Below are 23,277 nucleotides of genomic sequence, written 5' to 3'. Positions count from 1 at the left end.
TCAGCTCTGTGTCAACCAACCATCTCTAGGCTGGCGCAAGCTCTCAAGTGGAAAGAAAAGAAAAGAAAAAAAAACAGAGGGAATAATGTGGAAAAATCATTAAATGCAGTGCTTTTTAATATGAGTATCATTTTTTTCTTTTGGTGGCTTTCTCTCCCTTTTGTATCACGTACAGTGTGAAACAGTTATAGTTGAGACAACCAGTTTATTCCAGTAAGTGATGCAGAAAATACTTCGATAACAAAAAGACTAAAACTTGAAGGAGCAAGGCAGCAATCAGCAACTTTTGATCAGGCTTGATTAAGAATTTTGCTACAATGTGCTACCAAAGCATTTGGTTTGTATTTCCGTTACTATAAAGAGATCTCACATTCCTTCCTGTATTCGTGGCACTGCTTTTCTTGTCATTTTAAATAATCTCTTTTATTTTGGCATTTAACCTAACACAACTCTGAATCGTAGAATTTGAATTGTGAAATTATACAACCGGAATAAGCAGCTTGTTTTAACACAGGCTGTTATTGCATGTAGGTGTTTCCTGCCATAAACCAAGAATTGGCCCTCGTGAAACAAGAGTTTTGATTGGAAGCCAGTATAAACAGTCAGAGTTTCCAGTGTATTTATTCACAGACTGCAGAGCCTTGGGAGAAAAAGGAAGAAGAACTATTAAAAACACCACAGAGTAACATAACAATAAGATTGCACCATTTAGGCCCAAAGGCATATGTATTAATAATCAGAAGAATTATGACATTCTGAAACAAGTGACAGGAGCAACAAGGTAAGGAAGTGAGGCAAAGAGCAATGCAGAATTGTATCCGTGCTAGAGATTATCACAGCGCTGTGCTGATATGTTATATGATGCCTATTTTGTTCAATTATATTTCAGTGATTTCTAATGTAGTGTTTTATGGTAGTTGAGTCACATTAATCTTACAGTGTCTCAATCTAATTTTGTTTTTATTAAACAACAGTATGTCATTTCTGTAGTCGGAGCATGTTCAGTGTGAATGGTTTTGTGTGTTTTCTTTCTTGGTGTTGGCATTTCAGTGTTGAATCATTGCACCTTATTAAATCAAATCTGCTGCTGGCAATACAAAATGGAGAATTTCGAAAGACGAGCGGAAGAAGGTCTCATTAATGGATTGCATTCTTTTTTTATCTTTCAAATAATGAATCTTTCTATTAATGTAGTGCTGACTTTGATGTCGATCCACAAGCGTATACACCATTAGTCATGAAACTGTCTACTTCTCACCATATTTAGCCTTTTTTTCCCCACTTTCGCACATAGTTTCTTCATGGCTTTGATTACAGACAGCTTTATTATTTATTAACATGCATAAATCCAGTTACAGAAAATATCCAGAACCTTGGAGTCGAATTGTAACGGCATGTGTGCCTGCATGCATATATGCAGACAATTCCAGTGGCTGCCACTACAGTACATCTTGAACCAAGAAAGAAAAAGGCACAAAACAGTAATCGAAACAAAAGAATGTTTCTTTGTTAAATAAGCATCTTGAAACAATATCTGTTAAAACAAATTAATAATAATAAAGGAATATTTTTAGATTGTATTTTAATTGGGTTTAAGAAACCGAATATCTTGCTGTAATTTTCTAATACTTTCCAGTGTGTTGTTCGGATGTCATAAGGGAGTGGAATGAACACTAGGGGGCAAGCTTAAGCCTTTCTCACATGTCCAGAGCATATTTAGGCATTTGAGTCTCTTCTTTTCTCTTCCATCCTTTAACACCTCATGTTGTGTGTGTGTGCACCACGTACGTGTTTGCTTCACAGAAGAATAAGCTTGTGACAGCCCGTGAACGTTTGTTTGTGTGTTTGTTTGTGGGTTTGTGTGTGGTGAGCCAGCCACATTAATCTTAATCCAAAACTAACGTTCGTCACTTAGTATTCTGATTGAGGGACATTGTTCGAACGTCTGGCATGTTGGATTAAAAATGAATTGCATTCCCAAATCTTTCCTTCTCTCTTTCTTTCTGTGTGACCACACGCAATGTCAAATCTCTGTTGTTGCTGGCTGCGTCTTCAGACATTCTAGCGTTTCCCCCCTTATTCTCCTCTGCTTGGATAGTCTGTCTTTGGTCTTTTCCGTTGCATAGTGGTTACAATCTTTCGTTCTCTCCCTCATCTCCTGCCACATCCCACTGGCTTCCTTTCTCCTGCTCCTTTGCTATGAAGAGTCTCTCTTATTGCACTGCAGCTCCTTTGCAGTGTCTGCCTCAATTTCCATCATTCCTTGATGTGCAGTGTCAGCTCAGGCCTCCTGATCAAATTCTAACAGCTGATGACTGCTTTCATCCCCTGTTTAGCTGCCCTGCATTTGTGCAGTAGCCTCCCTGTTTCCCACAATTCTTTGCTAATGCAGGAGTGGTGGCCGCCTGTGTCTGCTGGTCTGTCTGCTGTGTTGGTCTGTCTCTTGTTTGTTGCCAGGGATTGGGGAACAGATGGTGTGCTACGTTTTCCCCTGCAGAGGGTGAGTTCTACAAAGTGCATCATTGTGCAAAATGGGTTTTGCTGCACAAATTTCTTCTACACAGTGTCATATTTGAAAAAAAACAACAAAAAAACAAAAACATTACCACTTTATTATATGCTATATACAACTTTCTCTTTTGGTTCCTTTACAGTGCAGGCTTTTTAACTTGTTTATCCTATTTATTGTATTAAGAAATATTTATATGTCTATAAACATCAAACAGCAACATTTTTTAAGTCTTTGAGTGAAATCTTAAAGAGCTGAACATCCGATGAAAACTCAAGAGAGGCTTGGGAATTTCTTTGTGCTAAAGTAATGTTGGATCTATAGTTATTTGACAATTCCAAAGTTCTTTAGAGATTATATACTTCAGATGATCTCCCTTGACAATACTGCTGTACCAAGAAATACATTTACAGGAAACCAGCACCAGTTCAATCACGTATGCAGGACTCCCCTCTGGGAGGATGAGTGGGTTTAGTATGGATGGTAACTCTCAGGAAGCAGCACTTCCTTAATACTACCAAGGCAGATTAATTCATTTCCTGCTAATGATTGTTGCCACTGATATTACCAAAGCACACAAATGGCAGTGATTGGCAGGATTGGGTGATGTAACCTGTAGGCCCTATCGTACAAATGGTCAGGCCAGCTGAAACCGTGTCACTCACCGCAGAGTGCGTTTTTACAAAAAAAAAAAATCAGTTGTGTCTGGGCTAGTGCCAGGCACTGTGAAGCAAAGATTAAAACTCTGCTTTCGCTAATCATAACTAAAACCATGGGATTAGTCATTGGAGATAGAGTCAAGGTCCTTGCCCACACAGCTAATTGAGCTCTTATCTTGGCATAGACAGTAATAGCATTAATCACACATAGCATGTCATGTTCACATTGTAATGCTCTTCTTTCTGGGCTACCAAAGAAAAGTTTTAGAGGTCTACAGATGGTGCAAAATACAGCTGCTCGCATTTTAACAAGAACTGGGAAATTTGAGCACATTAGCCCTGTTCTGAGATCTCTGCATTGGCTACCTTGTCAGGTTCGAGCAGATTTTAAGGTCCTGCTGCTCACCTACAAGGCTTTAAACGGATTGGCACCTTCATACCTCTCCGACCTTTTACATCTTTACGTTCCATCCCGTGCTCTCCAATCTCAGGACTCTGGCCTTCTATAGGTTCCTAGAGCCAGAAAAAAGACAACTGGAGAGCGTGCTTTTTCTTTTCGTGCCCCGTTTCTGTGGAACAACCTCCCTCAAGATGTTAGGCAGGCATGCTCTGTGGAAGTTTTTAAAACTAAGCTGAAGACACATTTGTTCACCTTATCTTACAAGTCTTAATTCTATGGCTTTTAGATTTTAAATTTTTACTGTTTTTAACTTGTATTGTGTCTTTTACCTGTATTGCTATGTATCGCTTTTATTATTATTTTTATCTTTTTAGTTTTAAATAGTTGCACAGCACTTTGTTTGAAAGCGCTTTATAAATAAAGTTGTTATTATTATTATTATTATTCACATGGATATGTGGAAACTGCATAAGCTCCCAGTGAGCTCTGAAAGTCCATGGTGCTTTGTTTTTAAAAGCCCCAACCGCTTTGTGAAAGTTGTAAATGTGTATGAAGATTAGCATTTTGGTTAAGTTGAGTTTGTGTAAAATCGTAGAACCAACATTGACACATTAAGATTTGTTGATTTGTGTTTATATGTTCAATTCATTGCAGCGCTCTTGCATTTTGCCAGACTAATGGCAATCTCATAATTTCTTTCTTAGAAAAAACACAGAGCATCTATTTTCCTGTTTACTCTGCTTCACTGGAGGTCATTTACCTTAGTTGCAGCAGAAGTGAAAGCGCAAACATAATCTATTGTTAACCACTGCAGTTGCTGCACAGCTGCTATTTATAGATGCCCTGGAGAAATGCGCTGCCTACCTGTGAAGATGAATGTAGTTACAGTACTTTTCTTTGTTCTCTGTCATACTTGTTTCAAAGCTATTATGTTCTTTGGAAAATGTGCATAACCATCTTCCATTGTCATGTCAAATTTTCCTCAGGAGAGTGCAAAGTTGTTCTTGTTTCTATTCGTATTTCCTTTTTTAAATTACACAAAACTTTAATTGCCAGCCAATGATGGTGTCTATGAGAAAGCCCTAAAACATGAGTGCTCACATCAGTGTGCACTAGTAAATTAGCATGACAGTGGCAGGTGGCTGCATTGGGAATGTGGGGGAGGTGGTGAAGGAGGAAATACAGATATGAGCCAAGCACAATGATTGAAATCCCTGCTGTCAGGCGATGGCTGCTCAGGTAATGTGGCACCGCGCTCCTCTAAGCAGAATGCAGTCAGTAGGAGAGTCGACTTTAGAGGTTTTCAGATGAGGGGGGATCAAGCGGTATTTTGTCCAACGCCGTCTGTCTTTCTCTTTTTCCTTCTTGTTTTTATAACAGGGCCACATGTTCAGCAGCATGCATATGTGAACAGCATGCTAAACTACCAGCTAATACAATTGCATAACATGAACAGAAGCCGTGTATGTAAACACAAACAATCAAAGAATGTTAAATAGAAACGAGGATTAACTTAAGAGACTTGATGGCTTCTTAGGAGTAGATTCTGGGATGTGGAAATGCCAAAAGAACAACTTAGAGCCACAGTTCTCAAAGTGTGGCCCAAGAACCACTGGCAGCACTTTGTAACATTTTCGTGACCCTTGACTATGACAAGCAAGAATGCAGTATGTAAATTATAGTCATCTGCAGTTCATATTCCTGCCTTTCAACACACATAAAAAGATATAACAAACACTGTGCTAAAGTATCTGTGCATTTTTGTACATCATTATCACATCTTGATCTCAACAAGTCGCATGATAGGGTGAGGCACGGTCTCACAATGGTTTCACCCCAAACCCCTGCTAATAATGACCCACACTCTTTTTCACACCTTGGCTCATGTGGTAAGCCACATGATCAATAGTGGGTCAACGACCCTCTTAAGCAACAACTCCCACTAGGGCTTAAATACCTGGGCCTCTCCACCATTTAGACTTAGAACTGAAGAAGCTTCTCAGATAGGGAGGTGAAACATCTTGAAGAAACTAGTCCAGTTGCTTTTATTTCCAAGCTCCTTAAAACGCACGGATCATAAGAAATTCATTTTCACACACATCAAATTCCCGTAAAGATAACATGTTGTATTTAGTGAGTTTTGCAGCAACTTACTAATAATTGTTTGTCATCTTTGGTGAAGTGACTCAAAAAACTAAAGTAAATTTGCAGGCGTCAGCTGTTAAGCTATATGGTGTGAGATTATATAAGACAAACACAGACCTGGGATTGAGGTGGCTTTTGAGTTTTGCATATATACAAATTGAACCTACTAAACTTACAATGTGATGCAATTAGTCAGATAAATCTCAACACAACAAAACAGGCACATAATATAACACAATATGAACATTTTTCTCACTAAAATCAACTTCTAAAGTAATTTACCAGCTACGTTCAAAGACACTCAACATTCGTAGTATTCTTGCAGTGGTAGATCAGTTAATTCTAATCAAAATATTTGTGCACTGTTTAATTTTGGGACGTATTGGCCAACTCACTTTTATTTTATCCAACAGCTCCCTCAAACTCATATTCTTATATTTCGGTGCTGTGTGATTCTAAAACTGAGACTAGCATACTTTCTAAAATTTATGTAACACATAGTGTTTGCCTCGCTTTTAACATTCTAAACGCTGGAGTGTTATAACCTGAAAAAACGCTAATAGCACTGGACTACTGATTAAATGGTAATCTCACATTTTGCTGCATTGTGTAGAGCATTAAATCAGAATTGTTGGGGCATGGATGAACCAAGAGTACCATTAAAAGGTCTGCAATGCATTTCTATTATTCAGACATATCAGGCCCATTAGCACAAGAACTACAAATGGCATTCGTATTACAAGCCACTGAGAGCTTACAAGATGGAGCTCGAGGGAGAAAGGAACAGCTGAAGGATGCAGTTTAAAAATACCAGATTGTTTTTCTCCAGGGCTGGAATGACTCATTACCCAGGCAGCAAAGCAGGAAGTCTTGTCAGTTGGGTCATCCCACACTACAGTGACACGCAAATTGCGCCAGCGCATCATTTACAGTGTTACAGTTATTTTGGAACTGTGACAGCAACAACAATACACACAAATACTTGGATGCAATTTCATATAAACAGATACACACACATACACACCTGTGTTGGAATCCGGTTAAGTGATGTGTGCAAATTGCTTTAGGTTTTTGGATTCTGGGAGGCAAGCTAAGGTTTCAGGTGGCCGCCATATGCTGGTGTGTTTATCCCCTCTTCTCAACTCGTGACTGTTTTGTTCAGAAGGGAGGGGTGTAGGCTGACCAACCCATTGCTCGGACACTGCAGCATCACTGAGCCACTAGTGGTCTGCCAGTCTGGTCTTATTGGATAGTGTGATGTGATGCAAACTTGTGCGCATATAACCAAGTTTACACTTCCTCTCTCTATCTCTGGGAGCAGCCCAGGAATTGAAGAGGTTAGAGGGCGTATTGGGGGCATTCTGACATGGCACTCAGCCTTGGATCATCCCTCACCTGGGAGATAAAGAGCAGGGATGATGACTTCCCAGCATGAACTGAGCTTTGGGCCAATGCTCGACCTTTTCAGTAAAAAAGGTTACTGATCCGTGGAGGCCTCTGATGTAAAGAACTGCCCTTATCAGGCCAACAGGGAGGATGAGGTGGAGATAGTAGACAGGTTGATGTGAAGAAATTTAACTGATTCTGGGTTTGGCTAATGTCTCTCTGTTTTCACCCCTTTTTTTGTTTTCTGTTCTTCCTTCCCCGTATATTTCTTATCTGAGCTCCCCTGCAGGAAAATCCATTTTCCTGCACTAGGCCACTTTGTCTACGCAGGGTGCGGCGGTACTGAGGCGGGTGGTAAATAATGCACATCTCTTTCCCCTTTCATTATTCCAAAGGAGCGAGTGCTTGCTTTAAGACGCTCTGTGAAGTGCGCTTATTAAACGAACCAGGCTTCAGCCATTTCTTTTTGTTTTTAGGGGTCGAGGTTAGGAAAACATGTCCCTAAAAAATATCTGTAGGAAAGGCCCAGTATCCCATTCTTTCCTACTCATTGAAACTAAAGAAGATTCTAGATGAAGGCCTTTGCAGAAGTTGAGATCCTAGAATCAACAAATATCTGCTCTGTTTCAGAACAATAAGATGGCTAACTCGGTGTTTTGTGTTATGACATTTACATCAGAAAGTTTGAAAGGCTTACTTATCCTTTCTGTCTATTTTGCATTCTCACAAGCAAAATATTCACTTTGAAATGAAACACTAAGAATTTATTAGAGAATGCCCCTTTTAAGTCATTCTGTTCATATGCAAACAAATGTGGTTTTATTATTCACCTCTTATTTTCATAAAGGCCTGCAACTCCACTCCATTTGTATTCCATTTTCAAGTAAATTGCCAGCGGTTGTCATTTTTCTTTTAAGCACAGTGAGTTTTCTACCATCTGCTTTGCCTCAGCACATACTGTCAGTGGTGAATCGACGGATGCTGGCCAAATTCTGCTTCAAACCTCCAGTTTTCACATGCTTTGGGTTTAAGTGGAAGGTCTAGGATGAAGAATGAATCAGATGTATGCGGAGGCAGGGGAAGATATGAGATCCTATACCTCACAAATGTCAAAATCCACCTACATCTGCTCACAGACAGTATTGCTGCCTCCACAATTATTTACCGGGTTTTCAATAGTTTTCATTACGCAACTAGATTCCAGCGCATTCCTCTGACAACACTATTTTTGAAAGAATGGCCGGTAAAAATCCAATGTGATAGGTGCAAAACATTGCTAAGAACACTGCTGTTGTTTCAGGGCAGAACAGCAGAAGTAGGCCTCATGATATTGGCCGTAATACATTTGCTTGCAGGAACTGACTCAGAAGATGAAAGGAAGGGAGAGGTTTGTCTTTTTCAGGTCAACATGCCTCCAGGGCTGCCTACACATCCAAAATAGATGGATCTACAAGGAAGCTGGACAGAATTAGTTAATGCTTGCAGTCTTCCACAAAATTTTTGTATTTCATCATTTTCATTTTCCTGTGATTTCTTATGACTCATCAGACATCTCTGTAGTTCCTTTACTGTGTGTCTGATGAGTCATACAGAGGGAATAAAACAAGCTAAAGAATAAGTGCATGAGATAATGGATACATAATTCCTACCCTAAAAGAACACATGCAGTGATTGGATCTGCTGTAAATGATTGGAATCAGTTAACCTGCTGACATTACGGTATGAGTCAATAGTATAAATATTACATGCCTACATACAATTACACAAACCCAGTGTTTTATATCATGCAGCAAACTGGACATTAGCTTCCCCCCTCATCTTATTTTCTGGAACTCCCATATTCATCTTCTTCCTCTTGGGATCTCATTGATTTCCTTTTCCTAGAGGGCAATTAAATGTCATTAAAATGTTATTAAAATGTCATACCTTTTTTAAGAAGGCATGGATCTTACATTCCGCATGATTGCCTTTTCATCTCTTTCAAAGGTATACTTTCTTGTGTGTCATATAGCTAAACAATTTGTTGCCAGATGACAGCTTGATAACTGCTGCGCTGTATGACAGATATCACAGCGAGCTCTATCATTTTGTCTGTTGAGCAGTCTGTGATTTTACTGAGAAAAACAACACCACCCGACTTACACTGTTTTGAATCGTACTGTTGTGCTGTGGTTCAAACATGCTGGTCAGCTGGGGCCCTGTGTAGGTTTTTCATGTTCTGTACCTGCGTGTGGCTTTCCTCTCACAGTTCTAGGGACCTGCTGTCAGCTTATTTGGTGACTCTAAATTGGCTGTAGGCGTGGATCTGAGAGCAGGTATTTGTCCTTCTGTGTTTGCCCTGTGTTTGAATAATGACTGATAAAAAAATAAATATTAAAACACAAAAGCATTCATTCATTTTTATAACATAGTGGAAACAATTTATGAAAAAGACTAATGTATTGAAAACCTAATGATGATATTGTAAACATGCTGTTAAAAATACATTTGTACATATTCAACAACAACATTAGCAGTCATTTGTGTGACTTCAACTTATTCGCAAATTATTTGCCTGGCTATCTATTGACTGCTCCAGTTATTATTCTCCTTTTATCTGCCTTTTGCTCTTCACCAGCGCCTAAGGGAAAAATCTGTCTCTTAAGCTGCTAAATGCTCTACCATGTTCCTAGAGCCGCCTACTGTGACTAAAAACATTGCTGATGAGAGAAGTGAAACTTAACAAAAAACAGATAACTTGCAGACAAACTATTTGAATTTGCCGAGGAAAAAAAAGGCTCGAAGGGGGAAAACAAAATCAAAACTCAGTAATCATATTCTCTGGGAGCATAACAACAAGAAATTCTTCACATTGTTATACAAAAATGATTTATATTACTTCAAAATCTAGAACTCTGCCTCCAGTACCATTTCTGAGGCTTCAGTAAAGCATCTCTAACAGATGAGACTAGAAGATACCCCTGCCTCAAAATGAATGAAGTGAAGTAAATCAGCTGTTTATAGACAAATGTTTTCATTAGATATCGATAGTTTTCAGTTTAATTATGTCACCACTAGTGGAGTGTAGGGCACATGTAACAAAAAGCAAAGCATTTTTTAGTAGCTGACAAAAGTACCAAAAAGACTTAACAAAACATGAAATTAACAGTAACCAAAAAAGACAAAGAATAGCACAAGCACTTCTAAGCTTAAGTGCTAAGTATCTAACATTCATACACATTCACACTCCGATGGATGCATCGGAGAGCAACATGGGCTTAGTATCTTGCCCAAGGATATTTGGCATGCAGACTGGAGCAGCCACTGGAGCAGATCGAACCACCGACCTTCTGGTTAGTGGTTGATCCGCTCTGCCACCTGAGCTACAGCCACCCCATTTGCCACCCACAATGAAACCAAATAGAAAATGAAGTAATAAAGATAGAGCTCAAAGAGCACACATTAAACATGATACAAAAGAACACAGAGGCAGTAAACAGATTTTTAAAGTAACAAGAAAAAACTCAAAGTACTGTAATATCCATGGAATTGGCATCATGGGAAATCAAAACTTAAACTAACATTATTCGGACATCAGCAATAATGAAAACAATCTGAAATTACCAAATAAGAAACCAGAACCCAGAACTCAAAATACTAGTACACATGTAAAGGGGGCAGGACAGTGTACCATTTCAGCTTGAGTGCCTGACATATCACTGTTGTGATTAACTTTTTTAATCTGCTAAAAACACATTTTACATGTGGTTACTAGCAATTGTTTGCTCAAATCTTCTGCGCATTTGTGTATGTCTTAATAGGGAGATCTAGTCCTGGAGACAACTAGTGTGATGGGGAACTATCACAAAGTTCTTTGATTGGTATTTAGATGTCTGAGGAATTCGTACTGATTAGTCATGTAATGATGTTGCAATGTAGTGATGACTAATGGATTGTGAAATATCAACATCTTGACAGGTGTTGCGACCAGTGTGAGATGGTCTGTAGTTCAAGCAGGCTGTAGAGGATAAGCCTACGCTTGAAGCCACTGAGGTGTTTGTTGGCGGGGGTGATGCGATATCACTGGTACAGCCCAATAACTCCAGCTGTACTTATCTTGACCTTTAGAATCTTTATTCCAACACCATTTTAACATAACAGCGCAGCAGTTACAAACAGTTTGCTTCCTCCCAAACAAAAACACCTGGTGTTAATTACATGTGTCTACCTTAAATACCTACACATAAACACACCATACCAAAAAACCCAAAAGGTGACCTCTAGCAGCATACATAAGGTATCAACCCAAAAATGGCTCCTACACGGGCCTTTCTTCTTTCCTAGTTTCAGTGCGAGGTGATTGAAGAGGACACATTTGCAACCAGCCTGCATAGTCAGCAGGCCAGTATAGCAGAGTGCAATATTGCAAAAGTGGAGAAGACTGAAGAAGGTTAGATAACACATTATGGCAGTAAAAAGGGGTGTCAATAATGGTTTGTCTTCAGAAGTATTTTCAGCCTCATTTTCTCTACCTATCACCCCTAGGCATTGAAATACCTGTGTCATTCATTGCATTTTCACATGAATGAGAAATCTGCCAACTGAAAATACCAGTCTCTGCTGTACACCCACCAATGAATTACCTCAGAGTGACTAATGTATATGCTTGCAATTTTTCGATCATTGATGCAAGGGTTTTGCAAGGTTAAGTTGAGCGCCTGTCTCAAGAACAAAAACAACAAGGTGGTAGGAATTCTGAATTCCTTGCTAGTTTTCCCTACAGCTACTCATTTCTTCAAAGCAATTCTCCCAAACAACTACATGGATTACTCACAGAATGACGTTTGTTTTGTCTAGACTGGGCAAAGATTAAGCGCTTGTTTGGTGCATTTCCCCCCAATTGTAACTCACACAAATGCAACAATTTATCTAGAGCTTGTTTCTCTTCAACAAGCACAATCATTGCTTGTATAAGAGGGCATCTGCCAAACATAGGAATTTTGTAGTAATGAAGCCATCAGAAAAATGTTGAGTGGTTAATGTTTGCACCCACTTTACTTCCAGCCCTGCTAAACACAGTATACTATTCTTTGAAAGCTCAAATTTGCCCACAGCAAAGACAGGCTACAATGACATCAAGCTGTGCAACCACTTATTACCGCATGTTCTCAGCTCGACCAAACTGTGTTTCATCATCTTTAGATGCAGCAATATATAGGGTCGCCTGTGGGGGCTGTCACTGCTTTGACACTTTCAGAGCAGAGCAGAAACTTTTTGTTTTTAACACTTAATGTGTGATGGTGTCATTATCTGAAGCTTTCGTTTGCATGGGCTGTTATCCTTTTCAAATAATTGAGAACAATATTACTAGTGATACGTTATTTTCATGCCACGGCAATACATTAAATGTGATTGTAGCAGTCTCCATCAACTTACACATGCAGGACCATGACTTGTTTTTTTGGAGTGGTAAATATTTTATTGCATTCAACATGATGTGCGTCCACAATAGACACTCTGGAAACAACATAACTTATTTAATGTGAAACATCTATGACTCAATAAATAGAACTGGTTACATTGCAAACAATTAAATACAAAAATCAAAACAAACACAGTTTGGACCATGCAAAGTACTTTCTAAATCATAGTGGCAAACCTTAGGAAACATCCATCCATCTATTCATGATTAGATGCATTTAAGAGTAGCCTAACCTAACACCCATTAATGATAAAAAAATATTAAAAATTACTGACAAATGCAATTAAACAAACACTGCACTCATTGTTTTATTAGTTTGGCTCTAAACTGTTGTTTAACCATTGTTTTGAATTTCATTGCAGAAAGGATTTTCACATTAATCCTCTCAGGTCCTTCATGTCTGCTCTGTTTAAACCCCCCAAAAAGAATGCATTGTAAATGTTGTTAACACCTGCGCTAAAGTCTAGCTCAGAGCAAAACAACATCTAGGCACATGGGGCATGTACTGTAGCTGCTACCCTCATTTATTTTCTTTCCAGCTATGTGCAGATAAGGTAAAGCCTCATACACTCTGTTAAGCAAAAAACTGCACTACTGGCAGTCTGCATGGCACAAACCCTAAAGTAGGCCATTCTGAATTTTTGGTCTTCTGTGGCTCAAGGAGTGCATCTGAACTCCTTGAGTCCCCCAAAGCCAACCCCACCACACACACACAAACACGCACACTGCTAGCATTATTTTCAGTTAACATTACTTGAATTACGCATTTTGCATGGTTTCACACAAGAAAATTGTCCATGTCTGTGACATGTGGGGGTGGGTATAAAGCTGAATTTGAGCCATTCTGCAAAACCTCACGGGTAGACTTGACTCCTAACGCCTTCGATGGAACATTTCATAGTGAGTTGTAGAAGCACTGAAGGCCACTTGGTTTGCTGCCAACATACAATAGAGTTGTGAGGAATATGCCATTTCTGCCCCTTAATCCAATGGCACTTTGCCACCACTTCACAAATATTTCATTTTAGTGGCATTCAAGCATATCTAACTCTATCTTAGCTATCATTAATGCAACTTGGAAGAAAAGGCAGTACCATTTAGTAGATAAACTGACTGATAGTTGCAGAAGCACTGTAGAGTTGCACAATCACTGATGCAAGAATTATCCATCATATACTAGGGGACATGCCACCAATTGAACATGTCATTGACTATTCAGTATTTATCTGCAATTGAACACAGCACTGCTTAAAAAGAACTGAATAATGTTTTTATGGCTCTCAAGGAAACATTAAGTCATGCCCTCTTATAGTATTACATTTTGTTGCATAAGCTGATGTTATAGTTTTGTTATATGTAAAATGTTCTTGGCATTTGAAGTACAAAAAAGCATTAAATAAAAATAGAAGTAAAAAAGAAATGCTTGAAAATATTTATTGTTATAGTACGTGTGCACATTTTTAGTTGAGTATTTTTATTTATCAATTTACTTCCACAGCGGTATACAGCGCTAACAGTTTGCAAATGTTGAGCCTAACACAGTCTCGAATGATATCCTGTTGAGTGACAATTTGAGCAGCTATGAGGTCAGTGCATCATTGAAGGGTCGATGGTAATTTGATGGCAGTTGTTGAAAGGGAGAACTCTTCACCTCCACTTTCCCTTCCACTTGCTTGCCAGTCAAGCAGGGATTCGATCCGACGGCCCTCTGATTGCAAGCTCAGTCTCTAACTGTCAGGATCTTGCCAGCCCACTGCCTTTTGTTACTGCTGCCATTTCTCAGTGGTTTGACATGACCACCTATTTGTCTACCACAGTTAGGTTTAGTCAGAAGTATTCAGTGCATGATGCATTGCCATTTATTTTAAATTTCTCCAGGCAATAAAAGAATGTATGTAAATGCATATGCATGCAAATCTATGCAGGCCCACCTTTTTACATACACACACCATTGGCTGGCTCAGTTTTTTCCTCTGCCTGCCGACCTCCGGTTCCTTCAGTTATTCATGAGCCATCTGTTTGGGCAAGTGCTGTGTCAGATGTGTGTCAAACAGGACCTCATCTGTCCCCATGTTCGTCTTCTAATTGTGTGCTCATCTGGTTGCTAAAGCTGCCACTGGTGCCCCAGCAACACTATGGTTAGCTGAGAGACTCCAGCTGAAGTCTCTGGTCCATAGTGCCCTAAATAACCTGTTTGATCTGATGTGTGCATCTTTATTTAAGATTATAGCATCTGGTTCATCAATATTGTAAGGACAAGCACAAATCTGTCTTTGTGTATTTGTTTTGAGTTTTTGTGGACATTCTTCTGGGAGATTGGTTGAAATTGAAACAGGTCCACATCCGGATGCAGAAAGAAAGAAAAAGTTTTTCAATAATAAATACTAAATTGCCTTTTACAAAACTTTAAAAGTAAATGTTATACTATTTACTGCAGGTTATGTGAAAAAAAAAAACTTTTGGAATATATAAGTGAAGAACTTGACTTACAAGTAAGACTAACACCAATGAAAATCGAGTAACAGATGAAAAGTGTCTCTTTTGAAAACTATACTTTCAGTGACAGAGTGATTATAGTAGCATTAAAAAGGTCAATGTGGACTTCAGATCATAACTTTTTTCCATATGAATATGCCCTTCCAACCAATTCCTCTGCAATTCCGTGAAGCTCTTGAAAGTGAAGACCATTTCTTCTCCTTAATAAAACTTTTCACAGGCTTATGAAGGAAAAAAGGTTCAAAGCAAACTTAAATGGAATATCCTCCGGTTCTGTCATGACCGAGGGACTATAGGCTACCCTGTAATTCTTGCTTTTCCTAAAGCATTACTTTGTAAAAATCTCTACAGCAATGAAAGTTTTAGAATGTATCCAAAGTTTAAACAGACAAAAAGAGAAGCTTTACAGAGAGAAATGTAATTAGTTTCTTCATATAAACGTTTGTTCAGGTTCTTCACATTCATACCAGTGTGCTGTACATTGGTTTAAACTATCAAATCATGTCAAGTTACGTTATTTATGTAAAATAGTTAATAGTGATGATGATAATAATAATAATAATAATAATAATAATAATAATAATAATAGATTAAAACAGAAACCACTTATTCCATGATACACTGGGGTAAATGGCAATAAATTGAATGTGAATATGAAAGGGCCAATGACAACAGTATCAGCTATCAGGAAATCATAATGATTTGTGTTACAATAAAATCTTTCACAGCTTTAGCCATGTTAGAAGATTAAGATGGTTATAGCGTCTATCGAATCATAAATAAATGATTTGCTGCCTGGAAAAAAAGAATAACAAGAGGAAGGCAATAAAATAAAGGGCAAAGATATGTTGATTACAAACATTTATGATAAATCTCAAACAAATGTATTTAAGAAAGAAATTTAGTAGACAGAGCTGTCATATTGCTTTGTAATTAATACCAGAAGGAAGGGAACACAGAGCAAAAATAGTCAACCCCTGAGGATAAATTAACACAGAAAGACGTGGTGTCATAACACTTACACAAAAAGTTGATACAGTAGAGTTCCAAAAGTCAAGATACACTTTAAATGACAGAGGGAAAACAAATAAACGCATAAACAGCATCAAAGTAGTTTTGTCTTTAAAAAAGAAATAATGAATTTGGAATGTTTTCTTAGTGGTACAATATAGTTTCATATCTATGTTTTCACTTTTCATAACAGTTTTCTGTTTGTGATTTGTGAGTAGGCAGTGCCTCAAGTTATTGCCCTATATTACTCTATAGCTCAGATTGTCATTTCTAGTTGCATAGGCTTTGCTAAAATTGGACTTCATGCAACTGTCATATCAACCCGGTATCCTAAAAAATATGTTTCCATACAGCAAAACTGCATTTTCAGTTACCTTTTAAGGGTAACATATTTTCTCCCTGCAGCAGTATGACTTTCTGCCAGAAAGGTAGCGGTTCCCATTATAAAGACAGACAAATTCTGTATTCAGAAGAAAAGGGGATGGTGGCGGCATCAGTAAAAATGCTGAACTTTCTCCCAGATCAGGGTTTTACTAGGCACAGACATCAAAACTACTTGGTTAGATTTAGGAAAATATCATGGTTCAGGTTAATATATACACCCTTTCACAACATTAACCACATCTTTAAAGCTTCTTCATCATTTTTACCATGTGGCTTAAGACAGAGATACAGTACGAAAGCAAGAACGTGTTTGTCAAACATTGTCAATGTATTTGGAAGTGAGAATTTAATTGGGAAAATGTATCCGTGAAAAAAATCTGCATTCAATAATATAAACTCTTAAATCAGCAGCGTACATTTTGCAGAGTAAATGGTGAAACCTCTGACTCTAATCCCACTCTAATGACATCAGTTATTTGATTATGGAAGCAGTTTATTTTATGTGAACATAACCCTACTATAATTTTTAGGAAAGAGGTCTAGTAGTATCATCCACAGTTTCTCTTCACATTGATATAAAAAAAATATGCATACAAAGAGGGATTCATGGAGAATACATGACCTTTCAGTCAGGGACCATTGCTCTCATATGCAGTTCTTCTTCTCTTCTTCTCTTACCTTTCAAAACACAATAATGTATAATTTCAGAAGGAGGCCAGGAGGTCCCTCTGGAGAACTACTGTGATTCATCTTTGACAGAGACATCACTTTCACTCTGGGCCAAGGGGATAAGACTGTCATGTTAGCTGTCCCCGCCCAATCCCCAGCCCTTCAAAGCAAAGCCACCGTGATGAATCTGAAGCACTCTGAATTTGCTGTCCCAGTATGCCCTCTGTGTTCCTTGGAAGGTCCAGAGCATTTAAATGTATGTTGTATTTTAAGACAAAGGAGCACCAACTCCAAACATGCCAGAGGCACATGAAAATGAGTGAGAAGACTGGCTAAGTGACTTCTCACTCATACAATAAGTAAACAAAGCAGTCTGCACCCACTCATACCTCTCTTGCTGACAACTCTCTGTTTTTGCATTCCAGTATTGTATCCTCTAGCTACTACTAGGGTACTGATACCAGTATTTTTGGATGGGAGTTGGCTGCTGATATTGTTTATCTACAACACTGACTGTTTTCACGATTTACTTTCTCAGAATATTGATTTGTTTTTTCTTTTATCACAATCCTGAAATTCAAACAATAAAAAGCTTGACATATTTTTTGCATTTCTTAGTACGTTTCAGTCCAGGTTTTAAAGACTGCCATTCAAAAAGATGGGTGAATAAAGTGATACTTTCACCTACAGAATAGCAGCCAGTGAAACAGACACTGCAAGACTAGTTTTTGTAGAATACATGGATCACCCCAATAATGAAAATGTAAATAGAGGTGCTGGTCTTGGAGAGAGAGAAGGTGAAATGATGTACTTGACTCGGGTGTCTCTCAAGAGAAAACAAAGAAGTTTGTCCGCGCCTAAACAGACTAGAAGGTTGCTATTGTGCAATAATATAGCTCTTAGAAAAGAGGCTACTGGCAGGGTATGAAAGCGGGAAAGCTGTGCTCTGAGCCATGTTTTGACAAAAGAGATAGTAGAAGATTAAGAGTTGAAACCAAAGCTGGCAGAAGCTGATAAGGAATGGATTTTTCACCATAACCTTGTTGTATTTTGTGTCAACAACTCCACAACTTGAACTCAACAACAACATCAGGACAGCTCCAAAGCATACTTTTTTATGTAACGTTTCAGATTATTGTGTATGACTCTCTGTAGAGTGAAAGGTGAAAGGTCTGACACTATGACATCAAATACTTGATTATGAAAGTGTAACATAATACAAAACTGCCAGGATGCTATGACTGTCAGATTTCTGGTTATAGTGTAATTGGTCTGATCCAGTGAAGATGCATTTTGGAGTTCATGACATTGTGTGGCATATGCTATCTTTCAACAGATGCTAACAAAGACAAGACATTATGCAGAGAGCTGAGGAGCCCAGGCTTTGACATGCAATGCGTGGGTGGAAATAGCCTGTTAATGAATAGACAGCAGAGAGAGGGAAAAAAATGAAGACGGCATAGGAGATACACGAAGCGTGCCGTGCGATAAAATATTGCTATTGTTAGGCAGTGCTGAGGGAAAAGTGCTGCGATGCAGAAAGAGTGGAAAGCCTTGACAGCTTTCCGGTGGCAGTCTGACGGCTGAGCAGGGAGATTGCAAGGAAAGTGCAGCAGAGGGCTGCTGTCAGGCCACACCAGAGCTCCGTTTAACAAGGTCCAGAGATGAGCTGCACCACAACACATTGCAAGGGAATGAGAAGAGGGAGAGTGAGGCTGGAGGGAGGGCTGACTAAGGCTCATGCATTTTCCAGAGGCTCACTACCTGTCATGCCTGCAAACCTGGGATTCCTCACATGTGCATGAGAGCAGAGATTGGAAATCCTCAGTAAGAACAGGAGCTGAAGAGGATTCAGAGATTTAAAGGAGTACCTGCCATTACATGATGATACTAGACATGCTCTGACACTTTGACACCTTTATCGCTACGTGAAGATATATCAGCCCCAATAGATACTTTATTTTTACCTCAGCTGTTCCTACAACAAAATAATGTCAAAAGTCATTGTTTACATGATTGAGCCCACTTCAGTCATTGTCGTGTTTAACAAGTTCATGCTAACAGTGGCGTCATGAATATGCATTACTTTAAACATGGATTTTTACAAACCTCGTGGTGTGTCATATAATATGTCCTGTAGCCCATTTCCACAATGGCCCTTGGCATCAATCCCTGGCATGAAAGCTTCTTTGCAATCTTCACATTAAATGTCAGTTTCTAGACGATCAAAACATCTTTAGTTGTGTCCCCCCCTATTAGAGCAAGCTAATTCCATACAAAACACACCCACTCAGTTTTAAATGAGACTTCTTCAGCTGCTTAGGTCTTTAAGTCATCAGAGTCATCAGGGAAGCAATGTGTCCCCAGATCCAAATAACATGACTGTTGAATTTCATGCTGAATCTCTGTTACGAAGAGGATTAGGTTTTCTGTAGTAATGTGCTGAATATTATACTTCATGCAATTAAATATTTTGGAATTTGTCTGTTTTGTAATTTGCTGGTGTGCACTGTCACATTAACTGGTGGAGTCTTATTTTGCTTATACAGTAACATCCTGTCACAAAACACAACATTATCAAGTAGAAACTTCACAACTGTTTCAGCCACAATTTTCATTGCTCTGCATCAGGCTTGTTTCTACATTTGCTGTGTGATTGAAATCTACTTATTGATTCAAGGGTTTTTGTATGTTACAACCTGACCTGGAGACATTTGTTTTTACCTATTTTAGTAAATCTTTCTGCCTACGTTAATTACTAATCTACTGATGATTTTCTGTCTCCTTAGGGGGGCGACTCCTTTTTCTGGTGATGTGGCTGAACCTTGTGCCTCAGACTGACAGCTGCCCTGCCAAGTGTGTGTGCTACAGAGAACCCAGGCCCACTGTGGCTTGCCAACAACAAGGACTGTTTTCCATCCCTACTGAGATCCCAGCACGGAGCCAACGAATATTTCTCCAGAGCAACAAGCTGACGGTGGTACGCTCCACCAGTTTCAGTTCTTGCCATAATCTTACTGTTCTCTGGCTGTACTCCAACAACATCAGCTACATTGAGGCTGGAGCCTTTTATGGCTTAGAAAAACTGGAGGAACTGGACATTGGAGACAACAGCAACCTCCGCACCATCAGCCCAACAGCCTTCCGGGGCTTAACTAAGCTGCATACCCTTCACCTGCACAGGTGTGGCCTGTCAGAGCTCCCTGTTGGGGTTTTCCGAGGAATGTTCTCTCTACAGTACCTTTATCTGCAGGACAATAACATTCTAACCCTGCATGATGACACTTTTCTGGATCTTGGTAACCTCACCTATCTCCACCTGCACAATAACAAGATCAAGATAGTAACAGACAACATGTTTCGAGGGTTAATCAATCTGGACCGGCTGCTGCTACACCAAAACCGGGTTATTTATGTCCAACCCAGGGCTTTTAGTGACCTCGGTAAGCTGAAATCCTTGTTCTTGTTCTTCAACAATCTTACCGTCTTGACAGGGGAGACCATGGACCCACTGGTTTCTCTCCAGTATTTGCGTTTAAATGGGAATCAGTGGATTTGTGATTGTCGGGCCAGAAGCTTGTGGGACTGGTTCAAACGTTTCAAAGGTTCCAGCTCTGAGTTGGAGTGCAATGTCCCCGAGTTCCTGGCGGGAAAGGACCTTAAACGACTGAAAAGCCAAGATTTGGAGGGATGTGTGGAAACACCTCAAATCCAGACCAATCTCTTTAGCTCCAAGCCACAGTCTGGAAAATTCCTTTCCACTGAAAGCCCTGTGGGGGACACCATCCCCAGGTGTTGCCTTGGAGATAATGACAAGTCCTCTATCCTGTCTGGAAAGAGTCGCCAAATCACTAACAACCCCCTTAAGGAAAAGGAGAACATGTCCAAAACTAAATATAAGGATCCAGAAAGAACAAAAAATGAGACCCAAAACAAGCAGAATGATGGACCACTAGGAACCTTGTCGAACACCCTGGAAAGGTCTTTGGAAAACTTAAACCCTGACCTTATAGACAACCTGGAATCATCCACAGCATCAAACAAAAAGAAAAAGAAGTGTTCCAAAAAGCCAAAATCAGACACCCACTGCATCAAAGGTCGGGGTTCTAATTTGCAAGTGCTGCACTTTCTCTTCATTCCCATGACCTGGATATCTCTAGCCATGTCTTAGGACTCCCGCTTTCCCTCAGAACACTGGACTCAAGAATGTTGATGCTCATGACAATGATACAGAAGATGCAGTGGCATCTAAGGCTGGCAGTGACTAAAAGGAGAGGAGTCACTTTGACCCAACATTGCTGAGGAAAAACAATAATGAAGACGTTAGAGTACATTTAACAAAATGGATGCCTTTACAGAACACTACAGATCTAATGTAAATAATGAATTGGTGCCCAAAATTGTTTGTTCTCTATGTACTCAACTGTACTGTGTCTAAGCTACACTTTGGAGACTCCTCCCTTTCCCTCTCAAAAGCTTTTACTGCTTAGACAGACCACTGGAAGACGAAAAAAAAAAAAGACGAAAAAACATAAGAAGAAGAACACTCGTACAGGAAATCAGAGACAGAAAGCACACAAAGAATGTTTGGTCTGTTTCATGAAGATAAACAATCTCTCCCCATTATTTATTCAAAGTCATGCATTTGTTGGGTAATGTTTTGGTTTTTTATGTTTATAAAAAAAAAATGTTTTGCCTCCCCTGATTTTAGTTATATTTTCATGACAGAAAGGATAATGGATAGCATTTACCAAAAAAACAACAACAATGCTATCAGTTTGTTCATGGAGATTGCAATGGAACCATAGATATGCATTTTATTTTACTTGTGTACAAGTATGAATATATTATGAATAAAAGTTCTTATTTCTTAGATGTTGTTATTGTGTGGTGCTTTTAAATATAGAGGACAATTACTTTCTATCCAATTTTTCTAGATCTGAAGTCTAAGTTTTACGCTATCATTTGAGAAAAAAAAAAAGAAAGATTTTCTCTATTTATTATAGATGTTGGAAGGGTACAATTCTTATCAAAAAAAAAAAAAAGGAAAAAAAAAAGAGTCAACTGAAAATTTTATTCAACCAGGTTGTGGTTGTTTTTTGCTCAGCTTCTTCAAAGTTTCAGCATTGTGATGCTCCACACAGTCCGAAGAGAACCTGCTAGAGCAACAGCAAAATTATCCTGTGAGTGACATAGTTTTCAGACTTTTTTCACTTTATTTCTTTCAGGTAATGGGCCCGTTTATTTTGACTTTGCTCTCATAATGATGAAGAAATTTTTTTTTCAAAAATTAGTTACAATGGAAATTTATTTTTACGCCCGTTGTTCCACAGTGTGTCCATGTAACTACGATTTTCTGAAAAATCACACAAATCAGTGGATAATCTAACATACATGCATGCAGTATATCTACAAGTCTTTAATGATTGCGGCACATGTAGTATGATGATGTTGAATGATTCGCTTCAGGCAGCTTACAAAATTCAGAATATGATTAGACCTAGTTTTGTATATTACACTGCCACATCCCTCATCATTTTGATTGAATTATTAAGCAATGTATGAAAATGCTGCAAGAATATTTAAAAAGTGACTCCTCGCATCACAACCTTGACTTTGAAAACAGAAGAGACCCTCAAGGCATCTTATTAAGAACTGCTTTGCTTTCTTCACATAGAAAATACAGTATGAAATATCTGCATACAGAATAATTTAAGCTTTAAAATGTCTCTATGTCATACAGCTCTGCTGGGGCTAGTTGCCTGTGGTAGGCCCATGGCAGCTTGTGCACAAGGCCAAGATAATGTGGAGTTATATTTATCACTAAATTAAGTCAAGATCTTATCATCAGCCGTACATCTCTTTTTTGCAAAGTAGAAAAAGTAGAAGGCTGGGACTCCTGCAGCTTTCGGCTGTCATTGGTTAACCCTAAAATCTAAAAGAACTGAAGTCAAAGTCAACTTTATTTGTGGATTCTGCCACATGTACAGGACATACAGAGAATAGAAATTGCGTTACTCTCAATCCCTAGATAAATAGCAAATGAACATTTAAATATATTTAAATATAAAAGTGATTAAAAATGCAAGTAAAACAATTAAAGAGTAAAAATTTAAATAAATACAATTTTACATATAACAAGAAAGCTATACAATAT

At 38.7% G+C, this 23,277-nt stretch overlaps 1 protein-coding gene across 1 annotated transcript in view; it reads left to right on the top strand.

The window, feature by feature from the left end:
* The window catches only part of rtn4r (reticulon 4 receptor), a 46,004-nt gene extending 24,011 nt beyond the window's left edge, over positions 1-21,993 (top strand). Inside the window, exon 2 of the mRNA XM_026187261.2 lies at positions 19,910-21,993. Within this exon, the coding sequence (XP_026043046.2) occupies positions 19,910-21,291 (1,382 nt within the window). The 3' untranslated portion in view covers positions 21,292-21,993. The remainder of the gene's footprint in view (positions 1-19,909) is intronic.
* The last annotated feature ends 1,284 nt before the right edge of the window (positions 21,994-23,277 follow it).

Source organism: Astatotilapia calliptera, chromosome 12 (genome assembly GCF_964374335.1).
Source record: "Astatotilapia calliptera chromosome 12, fAstCal68.1, whole genome shotgun sequence".
NCBI lineage: Eukaryota > Metazoa > Chordata > Actinopteri > Cichliformes > Cichlidae > Astatotilapia > Astatotilapia calliptera.
The sequence above is the reverse complement of the archived record's forward strand: the minus strand, read 5'-3'. Positions and strand labels throughout refer to the sequence as shown.